The sequence below is a fragment of the Podarcis cretensis genome, assembly GCF_951804945.1.
Source record: "Podarcis cretensis genome assembly, chromosome: 13".
NCBI lineage: Eukaryota > Metazoa > Chordata > Lepidosauria > Squamata > Lacertidae > Podarcis > Podarcis cretensis.
This window is the reverse complement of record NC_137182.1, coordinates 52,367,436-52,385,211: the sequence shown is the minus strand read 5'-3', so window position 1 is coordinate 52,385,211 and position 17,776 is coordinate 52,367,436. Positions and strand designations below refer to the sequence as shown.

The window sequence follows — 17,776 nt, the reverse complement described above, 5'->3', positions numbered from 1 at the left end:
TGAGAGAAGTTGCTTGAGGTGTGAGCAGGTGCAGTATAGGTTCAGGAGCAATCCTGCATAATGATACTTCTTATACAGGACTTTTCAGAGTGCAAGATACGTTACAGTTCATATTTCATATATGCATCAACCAGGCTCAAAGTAGGTTAGGCTAAGGCATGTCCAAGGTCATTCATCCACTAAACCTCATGGATATGTAAGGATCTGAATCTGGGATGGATAGATGTTGCCTCTTACTTCCAGGGTTGGGCTTGGTGGACTTTCAGTCTCCTTCCACCTGTTTGTTTATTTGTAGATTTATTTTTGTGGGTTGTACTTCAGGGAAAGGGTTCTCAAAAATGTCTTCAGTCACTTCCTAACCACAAGAACTTGTTTGTTCAATTTCAGTAGGAGACTCATTTCAGAAGCCTGGAGCTGCAGCACTAACAGAATCTGTGATTCTCCCATCTCAGGGGCCCTGAGCCTAGATTTCAACCCAATTCTTGGGAAGCGGGGTTGGTCAGCGTCAGATGAAACACAAAGGCTTGCGTTGCTCAGGCTTGGAAGGGATTTGGGCAAATGGTGACAGAACCTGACGTATTGGTCCTTCTAGTTTGGGGAAAGGTTTTCTGAGCACCGACACTTAGTGGGGTTACGTCCCACATTAATCACAGCCAGGTTAGCAGCAAGGCTCTTCTGTCTCCTTCCCCGCCCGCCTTGTCTGGCAAGACAAGAGAAATCGCTCAAGGGGGCAAAGTGGCTCTGGAGCGTCTAATTACCACTGAGCCGGCTGTCCTGTGATATTAACGAGTCGGCGGCGTGTGTAGCCTCCGTGTGCGGCTCGCTGTAGATAGAGCCTTCCTCTGTGCACCGAGGGGAGCAGGAGGTTGAAAAGCTGTCGGAGAAAACGCAGAGGATTAATGGTCCCTCCTCTGTCTTAATATACTGAAGTAATTTCAGTTGATGCCGGCGGAGTCGCTTCTGATTTACAAGAAGTGTGAACGAGAGGGGAGTTGGCCCGGGTGACTCCTATTAAGGAGTTATGCCTCGTTGCTACACCTGCTGCATAGTAGAGTGTCTATGCCTGGTGACAACCAGCCTTCAGCCAGCCTGCCTGGAGGATTTTCTTTAAATCCCTAGCCCACCCAGTTGGCTCCACTGTGCCTTGCAGTGCTACCGGGAAGCACTTGAGCAGTGACCAGTCCCAGGTCTCCCATTCATCTGCTGGGACTGATGATGCCTGTAAGGGAAGGGTGGTAGTGCTTTGGGAGGAGCATCAGACAGCAGCTGCTGGAGGTGAGCTGGCAAGGCACCAAGACATGGGGGTCCTTAGCCATCGCAGACTGGAATTAAGAGAATTTGGAACATCGGGCTGGGGAAGAAGCAGGAGGAGGGAGAGTGACCTGCAACTCCCAACCATATAAAGGGTTGCATAATCTCTTTTGAGGGTAGGAAAGTTGGCCGTGCCAGGTGCAGAGTATTGGCATTTGGCATTTGCAACAGGACAGAAGGGAGGAGATGAACTTGTAGGCAGCCCTCCAGTGGCGTAGCGTGGGTTGTCAGCACCCGGGGCAAGGCAAGTAATTTGCGCCCCCTAACCCGTGGATTTGCGCCCCCTAACCCTAACCCCCAGATGTTGAGCCCGGTGCGGCCGGCCCCCCCTGCACCCCCCACGCTACGCCACTGCAGCCCTCCAATGAACAAAGGAGACCAACTTTAGGGTCATTCAGACAGACGTGTCTTACTTTCATCCTGTTTGCATGCTTTGTTACGTACAAGGGTGCATTTACTCCTTCCCCATCCCCTTGTGAGGAGGGGTGTGCTCGGTGCACTTATGTAGAACTAAATCAACCTTCCCCATTCAGCAATGGGAGGGTGGGTGAGACTGTAGCCTCCGAAGTGCCCTTTCTTTGCCTGGCCTTGAATTTCAACCCACAAGCTTTTTAGGTGGTGAGCCATATGCACTTGCAGCCTTTTGTGCCAAAAGGCGGGTCACCCGCTGCCTCCCCTCCTTACCCACTGCCCTTCTTCATGGCTTCAAGTGTTTCATGAAGCAAAATGAGCCAAGGTTTTTGTGGAAGTCCCTTAGGGGGATTGTCGTCTGTGCCCTGTGACCGCCTTGAGTGTGTCGGAACAGATGGCTGCTCTTCTGACCAAGCAGGGTGGGGGTGGGGTGGGAGAGTGAAAGCAAAACAGTCATAATAGTAAAAAATAGAATCGTTCAAGCCTGTCTGGATAAAGTTGACCACAGGGGTGAGGAGGAGAGGGAACTCCACCAGGGTTTCCAGCTTCCCCTAGCATGGCTCTTTCAGTGCAGTGGTGAGACCTGCTGGCAGAGAGCACAGTGTGAGGGATGGAGAGAGGATAATTGTTTCAGCATGTGTGTGAGCTTGGAGCAGTGGCTGCCCAGAAGTAGCAAAGCACACAAGTGATTTCCTTCTCTTTCTGTCATTTTTTCGTTGGTCTCATTTCCCTCCCTCCCACCCCCTTTATTTTCAGACGAAGAGGAGGAGGAGCTGCGCAACTTGGAGAGCCCCCTTGTTGTCAAGAAGAAGAAACGAGGGCCCAAAAAGCAGAAAGAGAACAAGCCGGGGAAACCCAGGAAGCGCAAGAAATTAGTAAGTTGCCTCCTTTTCTCCACTTTTGGACATGTGTGCATATGTGTTAATGGCATTAGTGACTTGCTGCTTTTTGAAGGAGGTGGGCGTTTGATGGGGCAGTCCTGATAGTGGCAAGACTGTCTTACTGGGGCCTGCGGGAACCAGTTTGCAATGGGGGGCAGGGTTCCTTGATGCCTTGACCATTCTGGCCCCTCTAAGGCTAAAGACTCCGCTAGAAAGAAATGGCAAAGTTTGATTTTGGACTGGGATTCCCTGCCACCCAGCCCCGGCTATGCTAGCTAATTGGTTCTTCAGCTTATGTAGTCCTGGTATGCAGAGGTGGAATTCTGCATTTGTTGAAGGCTATGGTGGATTAATGGAGGGGTGCAAAAGTCACACATTTAACTGGGTGGGAGAGGTTCCTCATAGTTTGTTTTTTTTTTTTAAAATCTCCCCTCTTCATTTTGGATGAAAATGAGTTGTTTGTGTAATATCCCTAGTTTTCCCATGCACCAGTCACAGAAGTTTTTGGGCCTTCCTGTCAGTGGGCTGCACCTCCCTGGGGGCTCTCGCTTTGTAACAGAAGATTTTCTGCCTGAGGCATTCTGCTGCTGAATCATCTCTTCAAGGTTTACTGTTTGTTTTGTGGGTTGACAGTAACTGCATGCTGGTTATTTTGCTAAGCCGCTTTATCTCACCATAATGAACGGGTTGCCCTTGTCCTGGCACAGGCTCCTTTGCCCAGCAGGAAGGCTGTTGCTAATTAATGCTAATGATCTCACTTGTTGCGCCCTCTCACTCTCTGTCTTCCCCTTGGCAGGTCAGCGAGGATGAGTTTGAATCTGACCGAGAGGAGTATCGGGCCAAGTCGGAGAGTGGCGGCAGCGACTATGGAGGAGTGGGGAAGAAAAAGCGGAGAAAGCATCGGGAGAAGAAGGAGAAAAAGACAAAACGACGGAAAAAGACGGAAGAAGATGGAGTGCAAAAGCCAAAGGTAGAATCCTAGAATTGTAGAGTTGGAAGGGATCCCGAGGGTCATCTAGTCTAACCCCAAGCAATGCAGGAATCGCAACAAAGCACCCATGACAGATGGTCATCCAGCCTCTGCTTAAAAACATCCATGGAAGGAGAGTCTGCAACCTCCTGAGGGAGAGCCCTTGGAACTTGCTGGATGACTCAGGGAGTTTGCACCTCAGACCTCACTGTAGAGCCACCACCACCCAGAGTTTTCAAATAGCTTGGTTTAAAAATAATTATAATAATAATTGTATACCGCCCTTCATCTGAAGATCTCAGGGTAAAAATAAAAGATAAGAATACAAAATAACATAATAAAAATAAGAACGAAAACAAAACAAAACAGGTGGGATAGGAGGGGCAGAATGATAGGTTTTGTACTCATGCCGAGACCCAGAATTAGACCCGTCTGTGTTTCTGCAGTCCTGTACTTTTCAACAATCCCCACACTTTTCCACCATGCAAGGCTGTGCTAGCACTGATTGGAGAATTACAAGGCAGCAATAAACTCTCCAAACACTTTCTCCACACTGTGTTGGCTTCTGGATAATCCCACATGCCCAGATATTTTTCTTAGTGCCACCTGTTGAAAAAGCCATAGGCAAAGCAGGGGCGTAGGAAGGGGTGGGTGGGGGTGGCCGGCGCAGGTGTCATCCATGGGGGGGGGGGTGACAAAAAGGTACACCGTGGGGGGGCTCGCCCTGCTGCCCCTAGCCACGCATAGCAGATGGCCCCACTACCGCCATGTGTGGCAGATCGCTCCATCATGCGCGGATCATGCTGCCCTCCCCAGCTCGCCCCGCCACCCTGGTGCATGGCATGGCCTCAGCTCCAGGTGCTCATGTATCTAACTCCACCACCAAGACAAAGGGTGAGGAAGGCAGGCAGACCCAGCAAAAGAATTCAGAGAGCTCCACAGGGCCTGTGTGGGCCGCTGGAAGAGAGTTTCTCAGGCTCCTCACACAACCTCTGCCAGCACCTGTGTTTATTCTTCATGGGCATTTACAGTGGTGAAAGGCAGGGACTTTGATCTTCTTTATTTTAGGTTTTTATTGAATGCATATTCAGTAGATAAATGATCTCAGGGTGCCTCAGGGTTTAAAAATACAAAAACAATAGAATACAACCATACATAGAGATACAGTCATACCTCAGGTTACAGATGCTTCAGGTTGTGTTTTTTCGGGTTACGGACCCGCCGAAACCCGGAAGTACCAGAAAGGGTTACTTCCAGGTTTCGGTGGTTGCACATGTGCAGAAACGCTAAACCGCGCTTTGCACATGCACAGAAGCATTGAATCGCAACCTGTGGGTTGCGAACGCTGCAGGTTGTGAACGTGCCTCCCGCATGGATCATGTTCGCAACCCGAGCGTCCACTGTATATTGGAAAGCAGTAGCAAACGAAAAGCAGAATGCCAGAAAAAAAGAATATAGAGCTCCACATCCTAAAATACCTGGGCAAATAAATAGGCCTCTTCAATTCATTCCAAAAAGACATTGAGCTCAGTACCAAACAAGCCTCCATGGGGGAGAGTCTTCTAGAGCTGGTCTGCTGTAATGTAAGAAACTCTGTCAAGGGTTACCACTTACTTTGCTTCAGTAGGTTGAGAGACCCAGAGACAGGGGTCTGAGCTCTTAACAACTGGGCCAATTTTGTGTGGGAGAGAGCAGTCCTTAAGGTAGCATTGTTCCCAAGCTAGAGCCTGCTGCTCCTTTCTTTGACATTTTTCTGTGGAGACACGTAACAGGGTTAGTAGCAAAAGGGTCCCCACAGGACAACATTTCATATTTTGCTCAGGTTGCTTTCTGGGAGCTCTTAAAGCAGAAAAATAAGCCCACTGAGACAGGTGGGCTTATTTTTCTGGATTAAACCCGGAGTCACCCTTGACCCTACACCAAATACAGGTTTGTTTTTCTTGATCAGCTGCCAGAACAATGGTCAGGCATGCTTCTTACAACTGCCTAGCAAGTTCAGCCTCCTGGTGTTCTGTCTTCCCACTTTCAGTGTCATTCAGGGATAGAGTGTACTGGGATGCTTGTGGGGATTCCTCTATATTTATTTGTCAGCTGTAGCACAGAATGTGTTGCAGAATCCCAGTGGGCCTTTCCTCCGTCCCTTGGGATGATGCCACTGTCCATAAAGTGGTAGAGTGTGAGGGGATTAATGCTCCAGCAGGCACAGAGTGGTGGATGCATCCAGCATGGTGGCTTAATTTGTCAAGGCACGCTTCATCTCCTCTCAGGGCACACGACTGTGCTGATGTAGAGACCCATTTGCATTTCCAGTCCTTCATGTCTCTTGTCCCAACACTCTCCCCCTGGTGCAAGGCAACAGTAGCACAGCAGGGAGAGTTTTGCTTAAATAGCTCAAAATATACTGAACTTTTCATGTTTCTTTCAAGGTGGAGCAGAAATCCTCTGCTCAGCTGCTCATGACCTGGGGGCTAGAAGATGTGGATCATGTCTTCTCCGAGGAGGATTATCACACCCTGACAAATTACAAAGCCTTCAGCCAGTTTATGAGGTGAGTGTCTGGAATCCAGAAGGAATGGTGGGCTTCAAGGTCCACCTATTCACAGACTAAAGAAAATCAGACACTGATTGTTGTTTGGAGATGTGGGGTAAGCTTTGTAAACAGCGGCCTTCGAATAACTTTTTAAAAACCTGTTTTTGTGCAGGTCACACACACACTTGTTTCATGTACACACTCTTTGTGTACAGGAATAAGTCCCCTCCACCCCTTACCAACTTCTTCCCTCAAGGAAGAGTGTGTTGTCAGGTAAGGATGTCCCAACTTCTTCTCTTCACTCCTTTTTAAGCACTAGCGACATTGGCCATTGGCCACTGACTTAGATGGCTTTAAAATGAGATTAAATAAATTCAAATCAGATAAGGTTATCGGTGGCTACTAGTCCTGGTAGTCTACCTGTAGGATGAGAGGTTGGGGATTACAAGTAGGAGAGTGCCGTTGCTCTCATGTCTCACTTGTGGGCTTCTGAGAGGCATCTGGTTGGTGCTGTAGGAGCAGCATGCTGGACTAGATCAGCCTTTGGTCTGATCCAGCTTCAGGGCTTTTGTTATGTTCATTTGTTGTTGTTGTTTAGTCGTGTCCAACTCTTCGTGACTCCATGGACCAGAGCACGCCAGGCCCTCCTGTCTTCCACTGCCTCCCACAGTTTGGTCAAACTCATGTTAGTAGCTTTGAGACCACTGTCCAACCTTCTCATCCTCTGTCGTCCCCGTCACCTTGTGCCCTCAATCTTTCCCAACATCAGGGTCTTCTCCAGGGAGTCTTCTCTTCTCATGAGGTGGCCAAAGTCTTGGAGCCTCAGCTTCAGGATCTGTCCTTCCAGTGAGCACTCAGGGCTTATTTCCTTCAGAATGGATAGGTTTGATCTTCTTGCAGTCCATGGAACTCTTAAAAGTCTCCTCCAGCACCATAATTCAAAAGCATCAATTCTTTGGCGATCAGCCTTCTTTATGATGTCACTAAATGAACAAATGCTTTGGGAGTGAAGGTCTCTGAGTAGTCTTGCTTTGCCTTTATTCTTGTCTCTGGGAACTGTGCAGGAATGCGAATGGTTTATTAAACTGAAGCAACAGTTTGCATGAATGTAGCCTCTCTTTACTAGCTGGAATAGTGAAATGGCAAAAAGGCAATGAGTGGGGAAGAGGAGGAGACGAGAAAGCGAAAAACCCTGTTTTTGCAGTGAGTGTGCTGTAGATAGCCTTTCTCAGCAAACAGTCTTGTTAAATGCAGGTACCGGAGCAACAGACAGCCCAGTATCTGCATCCACGGACCTGAGGGCTTATCTGGCTGTGAGCCTGTGACTCAATCCAGGCAAAGCTGAGTTCATGTCAGCTACAAGGAAGCTGCCAGTGGCCTTGGCAGGCCCCCGTATCTCCCTGCTTTGGCTTGGCGGGCAGAGGTGCATTCTGCCGCCAACAACTCTCTGTGACCAATGGCAGCAATCCGGCACCAACATTTATGAGATCTTGAGGCCACCTGGGCCTCGCCAGTTTAATCAAGTCAGTGATTTGTGCCAGGGGCTCAGGGGACAGGCTTGCCAGTGGGGCTTTCGGAGAGTAAAGCTCTCAGCCTGGCTCTAATTAGCTTTAAATTGTTTGGCACTCGCCTGTACCTGAGGCAGTTTGCCGCCTTCCCCTGCTGCTGCTGGGATCAGCCAAGAGCTCCCTCAAGACCAACAAGATGGAGCTCCTGCTGGAAAGGCCCTTTGGAGCCCTTTCACATGTTCCTCATGGCTCCCCGAGGGCTTAAAGATCTGCTGTGCATTTGGGACATCTGTGTTCCTGAAATGCAGTGTATAATCAGGACTTCTAGAGGTCTCCATAGCTGCCATATGCTGTAGTATCTGGTGGTGTGCTATCCTTCAGTGTGCAAAGTGCTTTATTGTTCCTGGCACGTTTCTATCCTTGGCAGCAGCCCTGTGAAGTTATTCAGGCCTAGAGTGGAAGATCTGCTGAGGCCATCCCGTGACTCTCATAGCAGAGCCCCAGGGATTTGAAGCTGGGTCTCCCATTTATCTGAATCCAGCAATCTGTTCTCTATCGCATCGCTGGGGCAAGAATGGTGCTGCAGTACAAATGGTGCCTGCTAACCCTGCTGTATTCTGAAGCCGCCATTCTCCCCTCCCCTCAGTCAACTATAGCATCTCATAGGTAGTGATGTTGAAGAGTGAGCAAACAGAACGAAGGCCCTTTGCTTTGGCTGCTTTGTGGCTGGGGCAAGATCACGGTTTACAACTCTTAAGAAAGGGATGGAGAGAAGTGAACAGCTTTCAAAGTGTGGACTGAAGCTTGAGACTGATATGGAGGGATAAGGAAGCAGCTTTAACCATCAAAATAAAAAGTGACATGATCACGGAAATGGAAGAGAAATATGAGTTTAGCACAAATATTCTGAAGAGTTGGAAAACTTAGGTGTTATCGCAGGTGGCTATTATTGGTGCTGCTTCTAAACAGGTTTTGTCCCTGGAGAATCCAATTTCTCTGCAGGAGGAAGGATGAGATATAATCTGTAGTTTTTCCCAGCATCGCGGTGATATGAGTCTGTCATGTTGCATTCATCCATCTTTGTATTGTGTTCTTTGTGTCTCTCTCTCTGTCTCTCCCTCTCTCCACCCCCCCCCTCACTCTGCCCCTTGATCTGTTTTTAATATTCCACCTCTGTCTCTCACTGGATGTAGAATTGCTCCCATATAGTATCACAGTCCGAAAGAGTGACATTTGCTGGCCTTTTCTTTATCTTGTTGTTGTACTTGTCTCTGCCTCCCCATTTCCCCCACTGCATTCTTTGTCAGTCTCTCGCCACATGCAAGGCAAGGCAGGCCTGCTGCTGCTTTGTTTTATGCGGGCCTGTCTTTGTCTTAGAGCCCCGCCTATTTCTGGAAAGCATTTTGAAATGAAATAAATTCAGACTTTTTCCTCCCCTCTCCCTCCTCCTTTTCAAAGCAAGAGCTCATATTTCTTTAATAGCATCCCTTAATAGTCTGCAGTGCATTATGGGCCATGGTGACCATCAATAATTAAGAAGTCAAAATGAGATCATAGCACAGCTCTGCATAACAGCCTTCTTATTGGTTCAGTTCAGAAAATCCTCCAAATCGTGGTTTGGAGAATGAGGAATATGAAATGGGCTTGCATGCTCTCTTTTCCACCTCTTTCTTCTCCTCTTGAGTCCCTCCTCCATTTCTAGGTTGCTCTAACCATAGTTTGCCATGACACCTGAATCAGACAAACGATGGTTAGGGATGAACCTCAAACTGGTGTGTAGCCTCACTTCAGATCATGGTTTAAAGGTTAGCCCTAGGCATAGATGGTTGAAGTTGTGGTTGGTCTGGCTTGAACAACCTGGAAGTCAAGGAGGGAAATGGTGTGCAAGGATTGGGTGGCAGGGGTGGAAGAAAGGAGACTTGGAACATTGTTTGAATTGATCAGTTGCCAGTGACTTGCTGGGCTTTTAAGACTTGTCTCTGCAGCTACAAAGATGAGGATCATCCTCCTTGGATCATCTTTTCCTTGGAACAGGGGAACAAAAAAAGCTTGCAGGTAAAAAGGGCCTCAGCAGATGCAAGCTAGGGAGATTTTTCTGTTGTTAGCCAAGATGAAACAAGATGACCTCTTGGCTCAAGAGGTTCTTAGGCCTTACATTTCTGGGAGTGAATGATAGCTATTCCTCTGGAACCCAGTTACAGTATGTGTGTTTGTAGCAAATGGCTGGGCTACCCCATCACCAGGAATATAGCATTACTCTCAAGTCGAAACCTGAAATTTTTCTGTTGAGTGACATAACACAAAGCCCAGGGCATAAATTGATCTGGAGCTGTGTCCTGGTACGTGTGATACAATAATAAACTGGCAACCACATATGGGTTAAGGGAACAGGAATTCTAGGAAGACTTGAGTTTTTATGCCTTTCTTCTGTTACTCCCACTTTGTATGTGTGTGTGTGCGCGCGCGTGTGTGTGTGTGTGTGCGCGCGCACGTGTGTATGTATGTAATAATGCCCTTCTGTAATCTTACCATGCAAGTGAAGAAATTGGGATTTTGTACATGTTTCAGTATTTTGAGAACTCCATTTCCACTTTTCAGAAGTCTAGCCTTTCTGGCTGCATTCTTAGACTTGAATGTATGTGAAATCTCATGGATGGGTCAGGCTGAGTGGAGCATGATTTCCGGTGTTTTAGCCACCAGGGCCTGGCCTGTGGGTAGAAGCAGCAGGGATCCTGACAGAATTCGGGGCCTGAGCACGATCATGGGTCAGGGTTTGCTGTGCTAGAAATTAACCCCTTTAGAATCTTGTGCATGGCTTTCCCTGTCAGATGGATGAAAGCTTGTATTTATGCCCATTGCACAAGGGCTGTGAATGTCTGCCAGCCAAAATCCCAGAGGTCCTTGTACACTCGAGCCCCAGTTGGTTCAAACGTCGGCATGCTGGTTACGAGCGCTTTGTGTTGACAGCAGATGAAGTGCTGAGGCTGGTTGGGGGCAGAGAGATCAAGAAGATGCAGCATCTGTAGCGAGGATTATTGCAGATGATGGATGTCTTGTGCTCCAGGGTTCTTGGCTGCAGGGATAGAGGGATGAAGGAAGAGAGGAGGTCAGAGCTATCGCCTCCAGCCCTGTACGGCAACATGGTGCTCTGTTTCTGTGAGTGTGGTGTTGGCCTCTGTTGGATTAAACAGAGCATTGGCTTGTTCCGGTTTGGCTGTTCTTGTCTTCCCTTGAGACAGATAAAAGCCAAAAGGAGCAAGCAACTGTAATCCTTGCCTTGCTGGGCTATGAGGTTAGCCCCAGGGGAGGGGCAAGCTGGGGTGATTCATGTATAATGCTTTGGTTTGCTCTATGGAATAGGCTGCTTCCATGTTGGACTGATCCTGTAGTCCAACAGGATGCTTCCAGGTTAGCTTCACTTGTTTTGTGGAATGTTAATAACTTTCAGACCTGGAAGAAGCTGCTTTTATTGTTTGCCTTAGAACCCAAATACATCAGGCCACTTCTGAAATATTCCTTTCATGTGCTGATTTTGGGAATTTCATTGTTGATTGTTGCTCAGAACCACCTCTAAGCATTTCCTCGGTATAAAAGAACCCCCAACCCACCAGAATAAAACCACAAATACTTCCATTTCTGTCTTAAAAGGAGTTAGATCTTCAGCTCTTCCTCTGCTAAGGGAGTGATTTGAGAATTTTAACACTTCTGATACCTGGGTTCCTTCTGAAGCCTAATCTAAACTCATTAAGGCCCAGTTGATGGCCTTATTAGCGGGGAAGGTTTAATTGCTTCTGGATTCTATAAGGTGCTCCAGGTGCTGCACAGCTGCTCAGTCCTCTTTCTAATCCCAGGATTTATTTCACATAAATTTAAAATTTAAAAATGTCTGTTTCAAAATCATACAAAATCATTAACTGGTGTGAGGATTTCCAGGCTTTATGTTTTAGCTTCGAATGGGATAAGGCAACCAAAATGATCAGCAGGGAAAACACAAAAAACAAACAAAATGATCAGCAGGCTGGAGCAACTTCTGTATGAGGAAAGGTTGCAACATTTGGGACTTTTTACTTTAGAAACAAGGCTTGTAAAGTGGGCGACACCATGATGGGTTCTATTCAGATAACTTATTTCTGTTAGACCCACTGACATTAATGGACCTAAGTTAGTTATGGCCAATAATTTTGGAGAGTCTACACTGAATAAAAATTGGTTGAATACAACTCCATTGTTCATATTCATGCATAGTATGGAGAAGGTGTATAGTCTCTCATGAGACTAAAACTCAGGGACATCAAAAATAGTAGCAAGTTTGTATGGAGAAGAGTGCTGAGTGCAAGAACATCAAATCTTCTTTAGTGTTTCTTTGCTATTCTCTGAAAGGGATGATGTAGGGTTTGCACGCTTGAACTTACATTGCTGTTTCGTTTCCCCTTCTTCCTAGGCCTCTTATTGCCAAAAAGAACCCCAAGATTCCGATGTCTAAAATGATGACTATCATGGGAGCTAAATGGCGGGAGTTCAGTGCCAACAACCCCTTCAAAGGGTCGACGGCAGCTGTGGCTGCAGCAGCTGCCGCAGCTGCAGCCGCAGTAGCTGAGCAGGTGTCGGCTGCAGTGTCGGCTGTCACTGCTTCACCTGAGCCACAACCGCCACTACCGCTGCAGCCTCCTCTGCAGCCTCCTCCAATCCGCAAAGCCAAAACCAAAGAAGGCAAAGGTGAGTAGCAGGAGACCTCAGGCCTTGCAGAAGGATGTGTGTGCACCCGTGTGTGCGGAGCGCATTAGACAAAGCTGTTGGCTTGATCTGTCCAACTTCCCTTTGCTGTGGAAGCCAGACCTCTCCAATGTTTTGACACTGGAGCTCTGGAGAGTGGTGGTGGTGGGCTAGTGGGATACAACATGCATGTCTGCCACCGAGTGGCATTGAGTTTGTCACACCAATAGCATAAAGAGCCAAGATGTCAGATCTTCTGCCTAGAGCTGTGGGGCTGGTTCTTCACCCTGGACCCAGAGATCTTGGCTCCCAGCAATCCATACCCCAGCACACCAGGACTCCACTCTTCTCCCAAAGTACCAACTTTAAGCCCTCTAGTTCCCCACACCCAATGACAGCCTCACTTCTCTGTCCAGTGGAAGGAAGGCATCCACAAGCAAACAGACTCCCACTTCTACCCAGCAGAGACAGGATCATGTGACACCAAACCAGAAGGACTTTGCTAACTCAGGGATGTTCCACTTCAGCTCCTTTCCTACCTTGTCTAGGTTAACAGCAGCTGTTCTGTTTCTATGGTGATTGTTTTTTACCACAGCTTTTTACCTTGACATTCTGCTATCTCAGGTTTCTCAGCTTTCATACTCACATGCTCTTCTCTCTGGCTTTACACATAAAAAAAATTACAAAAACTGTTGCCTCCTTATCTTTCATCGCTTCCTCTTTTCCCTTTGTTTTTCTGTTGCCTGGTCACAGCACCAGTAGGCAAAGCTCAGTCTTGCAAGGACATCAGCAGAAATAAAGGAGGATTGGTTAGATTGGTGAGAAGGTTAAAAAGTGCTGCCGATAGCACTGTTTCCCCCACTGCCTGGGTGGCTGCTGCAGGGCACCCCACAGTGGATTCCCAAGGAGGGTCGTCAGTGGAAGCAGACAGCATTATTGGTAGTGCCCTGAATCTCCTTAGCAGAGCATAAAAAAGCAGTATTGCTAGCTCAGAAACCACTGTCTATTACCAGCTGTTGTTGCCACTCTGGTCTCCTGACTGTCTCCAGAGATAAAGATCTGCTTTGGGGCAGCACAGTGAGGTTTGAGTGGGCCTCCTTATGCAGGAGGGCTGCTGGAATGCTAACGTTTTCCCCCTTGAGGAACAAGTGATGCCATTTTCTGATCTTGCTGCTGAGGGGGGTTATGTAGCAGCAGCAATACCCAGGGGTCTGCTCCACTTATATGAATGGCAAACCACATACAGGATTCCAGCTTCCGCTTTTCTCTGCTGCTCAATCCAAGAGTTCTTCAGTGAAGATTGCACTGGTTGTGCTGCATGGCTGATGGCACTGCATCCACTACTGTAGCAGCTTCTGGTGGTACATCCTTGGTTAAAGTATCTACACTGGATCTAACACAGCAGGCTGTAGCTGAGGAACGTACACAATAGTTATGGACCCTGATCTAGTGCTTGAGAGGGGGAGCTGTGGCACCACTGCTCACTTCACCAGCAACCCTCCTCCGACTCTTCTTTGGCTTCCATTCCTTCCAAGCTCAAATCAGCAGTTAAGGGTCCTAAGCACACACTGCTGGGCAGATACCTGCTGGTCGTAAAATTGCTAGGGGTTGCAGATCCTTGCAAGCTGTCAGAAAACACTTAGGGAAAGGAAAGGTGCCTCCAGCTGCTCCTCTTCTGAAGGTGCTTTCTCATGTGATGATCACATTATCACAGTATTCCTCTGAATGACAGGCTCCTGTGTATACACCTCTTGTGTATTATAGAAAAAGGCAGAGTGATTTCAAGACCAGACTCATCCTTTATCCCTAAAGTTAATTCCTTGTCCCATCACTCTCAGGAACTAATCCTGCCTTTCTTTGACCTTAACCTCTCTGAAGAAGGCTTGGTACAAGCTAGACATGCGCAAGGCACTAAAATCCATTTCAGAAGCACTGTGCCCTTCAGGCACTCAGATTGCCTCTGTATTTCCTTTAATCCCTCTAACCTAGGCCAAAACATGCCTAAGACGTCTCTGATTAGGTGGATCAGTTCACGTATATTGCTAGTTCTTGAGGCACAAAGCTTGCCTACACTGTTTAAAATCACGTTGGACTCGACCAGGGCAACCTGGCATCACTGCAGCCTTTTCTACCAATGCTTCACTATTACAGATATGAAGGTGTGTGACTTACTCCTCAGCAGATACTTTTCATTACATATTGTAGGATGCATGCCTGTGCTTTGACAGAGGTAGCATTTGATAGGAGTGTGCTACAGCGTGTACTGCTGCTGTCTTAGATATCCATATTGGGGTGCCTGCCTCCCAATGGACACAGAATGGAACCTTGCTCCCTTATTGTGAATGCCCGTCCTGGCCCAGTGTGACCAGAGGCATCCAGCCCTGCTCTTCTTCAGGTGGTTGGGTACCAACTGGCACATGGGGGCTTTGGCGATAATTGTCCACCTGTGCCAGATGTGGAGACTGTTATTTCTGTTTTCCTAATATTCCTTTTTCCTCCAGTTTCTTAATGCACACAATATGTGATCGGCTTGTTAAGGAATTGGAACTGAGGCTAAGCCTCCTGAGCCAGCACAATGTTTCATTTTGGTGTCACCTGATCCTGCCTGCTTTAGGTGGTAGTAAGTGGGAGTCCATTCATATAAAGATTCCACCTTCACACTTGGCCAGGATAGACCTTCATGATAAGCGACCAACACCCCGGTCTTTCCGAGAGGAGCGGTGTAGAAGAGGATAGCAGCCAGGACATTTGGCTTCTCAGCATCTGGTAGGGGGAATCTCTTGCCAAGCTCTGCCATCTGTTTGCTGCTTTGTAGCTTCACGGGAGCCAACGTCTTCACCCCAAACGCCTATCTATTTGCTCTTCAAATGTGTGTGCAGGGGGTGGGGGGAGACGGAGAGCACTGAACACATTCATATGACAGCTTGCTTATTTATTTGTTTATTTCAACAAAAGGTCCAGGCCACAAGAAGCGGAGCAAGAGTCCTCGCATTCCAGAGATGAAGAGGAAGATGAAGGGGAAGAAGATGGCGCCTTTGAAGATCAAGCTGGGCATGATTGGGGGCAAGCGCAAAAAGAGCAGCTCAGTAAGACCCTCTCCTTGTCCACTGGGTGTGAATGTGGAGACTGGGTGAAAAGTGATGGGTGGATGGGCATTGTTTTTATTCGTTTGGTGTTTTCGGACGGAAGAACTGTGCAGTTTTAAAAGAAGACATCACAGCTACCTGCCAAAATCGGATTTCTGTGACCTGTTTTTGTTATGCAAATGCAGCTCATTTGCTTCCCTTTGGCTCTTTTGCTTGCTTATTGTGCTTGTGCTAGTCGTGGGGAGGGTTCTTGTACTGACCTTCTTTGCTGCCCTTCTGGCTTTTGAGATTTCACCAGGTGCTGCCATAGCCTGCACAATGTTCAGCTTGCCTTTGAAGCCATCTTGCCCCACCACAGGCATAATATTTTTCATATGGGCTATGGTAGGAAACCAGGCTAGACTGAGTTTGCATGGTATGACTGGAGGTATGCTTGTTTGCTTATAAAATGACTTCTGTTTTCTTCTTGCCCCCTCACCTTTACCTTATAACTGTATTAAGTGGTGCTGTATTCTCCCTGCTCCCACCCCCCGGCCATAACTTAGGAGGGCTAGAGGGCAAGCCACCTCCTTTTTTTTCTTGCTTGCTCCTTGGGGCAGATACTAATCTCAGGTGCCAAGCCTGTCTCACCCGCTTCCCAGCAACCCTTTCCTCTCTCCCCATTCCCCCTTACTTCTGCTTCTGTATGGGCCTTTCCTAATGGAGGGCTGCTCCGGTTATGTACAGCATTTGTTTCAGAGTGACGAGGTGGGAGAGCCAGAGGAAGAATCTGACCTTGACAACTCCAGTGTTCACAGCTCCTCGGTGCGTTCTGACAGTTCAGGGCGGGTGAAGAAACTCAAGCGGGGCAGACCTGGACGGAAGAAGAAAAAAGGTGAGTGTGGGCTGTAGGTTAGAGCATGGTAGTTAGGTAAACAAACTCATTTCCTGGTTATAGGATAGATGCGCCTATCAATCACTCCTAACCCTGATGGCTGTGTTCTGCTTCCATGGTCAGAGGCAATAAACTTCTGAAAACCAGTTGATGAAAACTGCAGGTGGGCAGAGTGCTGTTGTACTCATGTCCTCCTTGCAGGCATCTGGCTGGCCACTGCGACAACAGGATGCTGAACAAGATGGGCCACTAGCCTGAGTTCTTTGGGGTTAGAAAAACACAATCCTACTAGATTTCCCTGTAAAAAGAACGACAGAAAGACTCGTTTTCTCACTCATTTGCCAGGGCAGAAGGGCCATTTTCCAAGTTTCCTGTTTGTGTGTGGCAAAGGAATTCTGGGAAGTTTCAGCCATGCCTCCTTCCCACTGGTTTGTGTCATTCACAGGCCCCCATAGCCCTGGAGAGAAGTTTCCATTCAACCCACCTTTCATTGTGCTAATCATCCAGCCTCTTCTCCCTTCAGTTGCTGCTTTTTCAGTTCCATCCCCTTTTGGGGACGAGCGGTAAATGCAATTTGTTGAATACCCCTCAGTTTCTAAGGGAGGAAGATGGATGACTCCCAATCCTAGACCTGCCCTGGCCCAGGTAAGGGAGTAGGTTGTACGTAGCTCAGGTGCCTTCATGCCATATTCTGGTTTCTCCCCACTTCCCGGCCCTGCAGTTGCTGGTGAAGAAGAGGCAGACGGCTACGAGACAGACCACCAAGACTACTGTGAGGTGTGTCAGCAGGGCGGGGAGATCATCCTCTGCGATTCATGTCCCAGAGCTTATCACCTGGTGTGCCTGGATCCGGAGCTAGACAAGGCCCCCGAGGGCAAATGGAGCTGCCCCCACTGTGTAAGCTGCTCACCTTTCTTCCTTGTTCTCTGCACACTAGCACCTCCCACCCTGTGTCTCCCCCATTTCCAGGGAAGGAGCTTGCCTGTTGTAGCCCTTGCTCTGGTGCCGTTCCCGCTTAGGAGTCCAGGATGCTGTGCTAAAAATATATATTAAAAATCCAAAATATCAAGCTTTGAAAATTCAGATAATGTAGCTGGAATAGATTGTGCAAAAAACAATGAACTTGCACTTTCTAGTTCACCTTCTGAGTGCAAAACTGTCCTTTCCCTCCCTTTGTTTTAAATTAGTGCTTGGGTTAGGGATGGTGGGAAAAGAGGGACTTTGGGGGGTGCTGTGTGCATAGGGACAAGGAGGCAGGGGCTGGGGTTCAGTGGAAGGACTCTGATTGGTCCATTCAGATGCCTTGTGGTTTCAAAACCGTGGCATATTCTTGTACCACAAAGACTAATGCAATTGAAGTGGGGATACTTGCTCTTCTGATGCTGTACTAGGAACCCAGATCCTGCTATTATTGGCTGCAAGGATCTGGATCTCTTTGAAAAATTATATTAAAAAAAATATTTAGCCCATGTGCTGCTGAAGCTAGTACCTA

General features: G+C 47.9%; 1 protein-coding gene across 4 annotated transcripts in view; it reads left to right on the top strand.

The window, feature by feature from the left end:
* The window catches only part of CHD3 (chromodomain helicase DNA binding protein 3), a gene marked incomplete at its 5' end in the record, with an annotated part of 60,282 nt that overhangs the window by 13,830 nt on the left and 28,676 nt on the right, over positions 1-17,776 (top strand). For 2 of the 4 annotated variants that reach the window (XM_079951701.1, XM_079951704.1), the window contains 7 exons: positions 2,479-2,597; positions 3,400-3,573; positions 6,000-6,121; positions 12,053-12,327; positions 15,280-15,410; positions 16,137-16,284; positions 17,006-17,181. In XM_079951701.1, the coding sequence (XP_079807827.1) occupies positions 2,479-2,597; positions 3,400-3,573; positions 6,000-6,121; positions 12,053-12,327; positions 15,280-15,410; positions 16,137-16,284; positions 17,006-17,181 (1,145 nt within the window). The remainder of the gene's footprint in view (positions 1-2,478; positions 2,598-3,399; positions 3,574-5,999; positions 6,122-12,052; positions 12,328-15,279; positions 15,411-16,136; positions 16,285-17,005; positions 17,182-17,776) is intronic. The other 2 variants (XM_079951702.1, XM_079951703.1) reach the window with 2 other exon arrangements.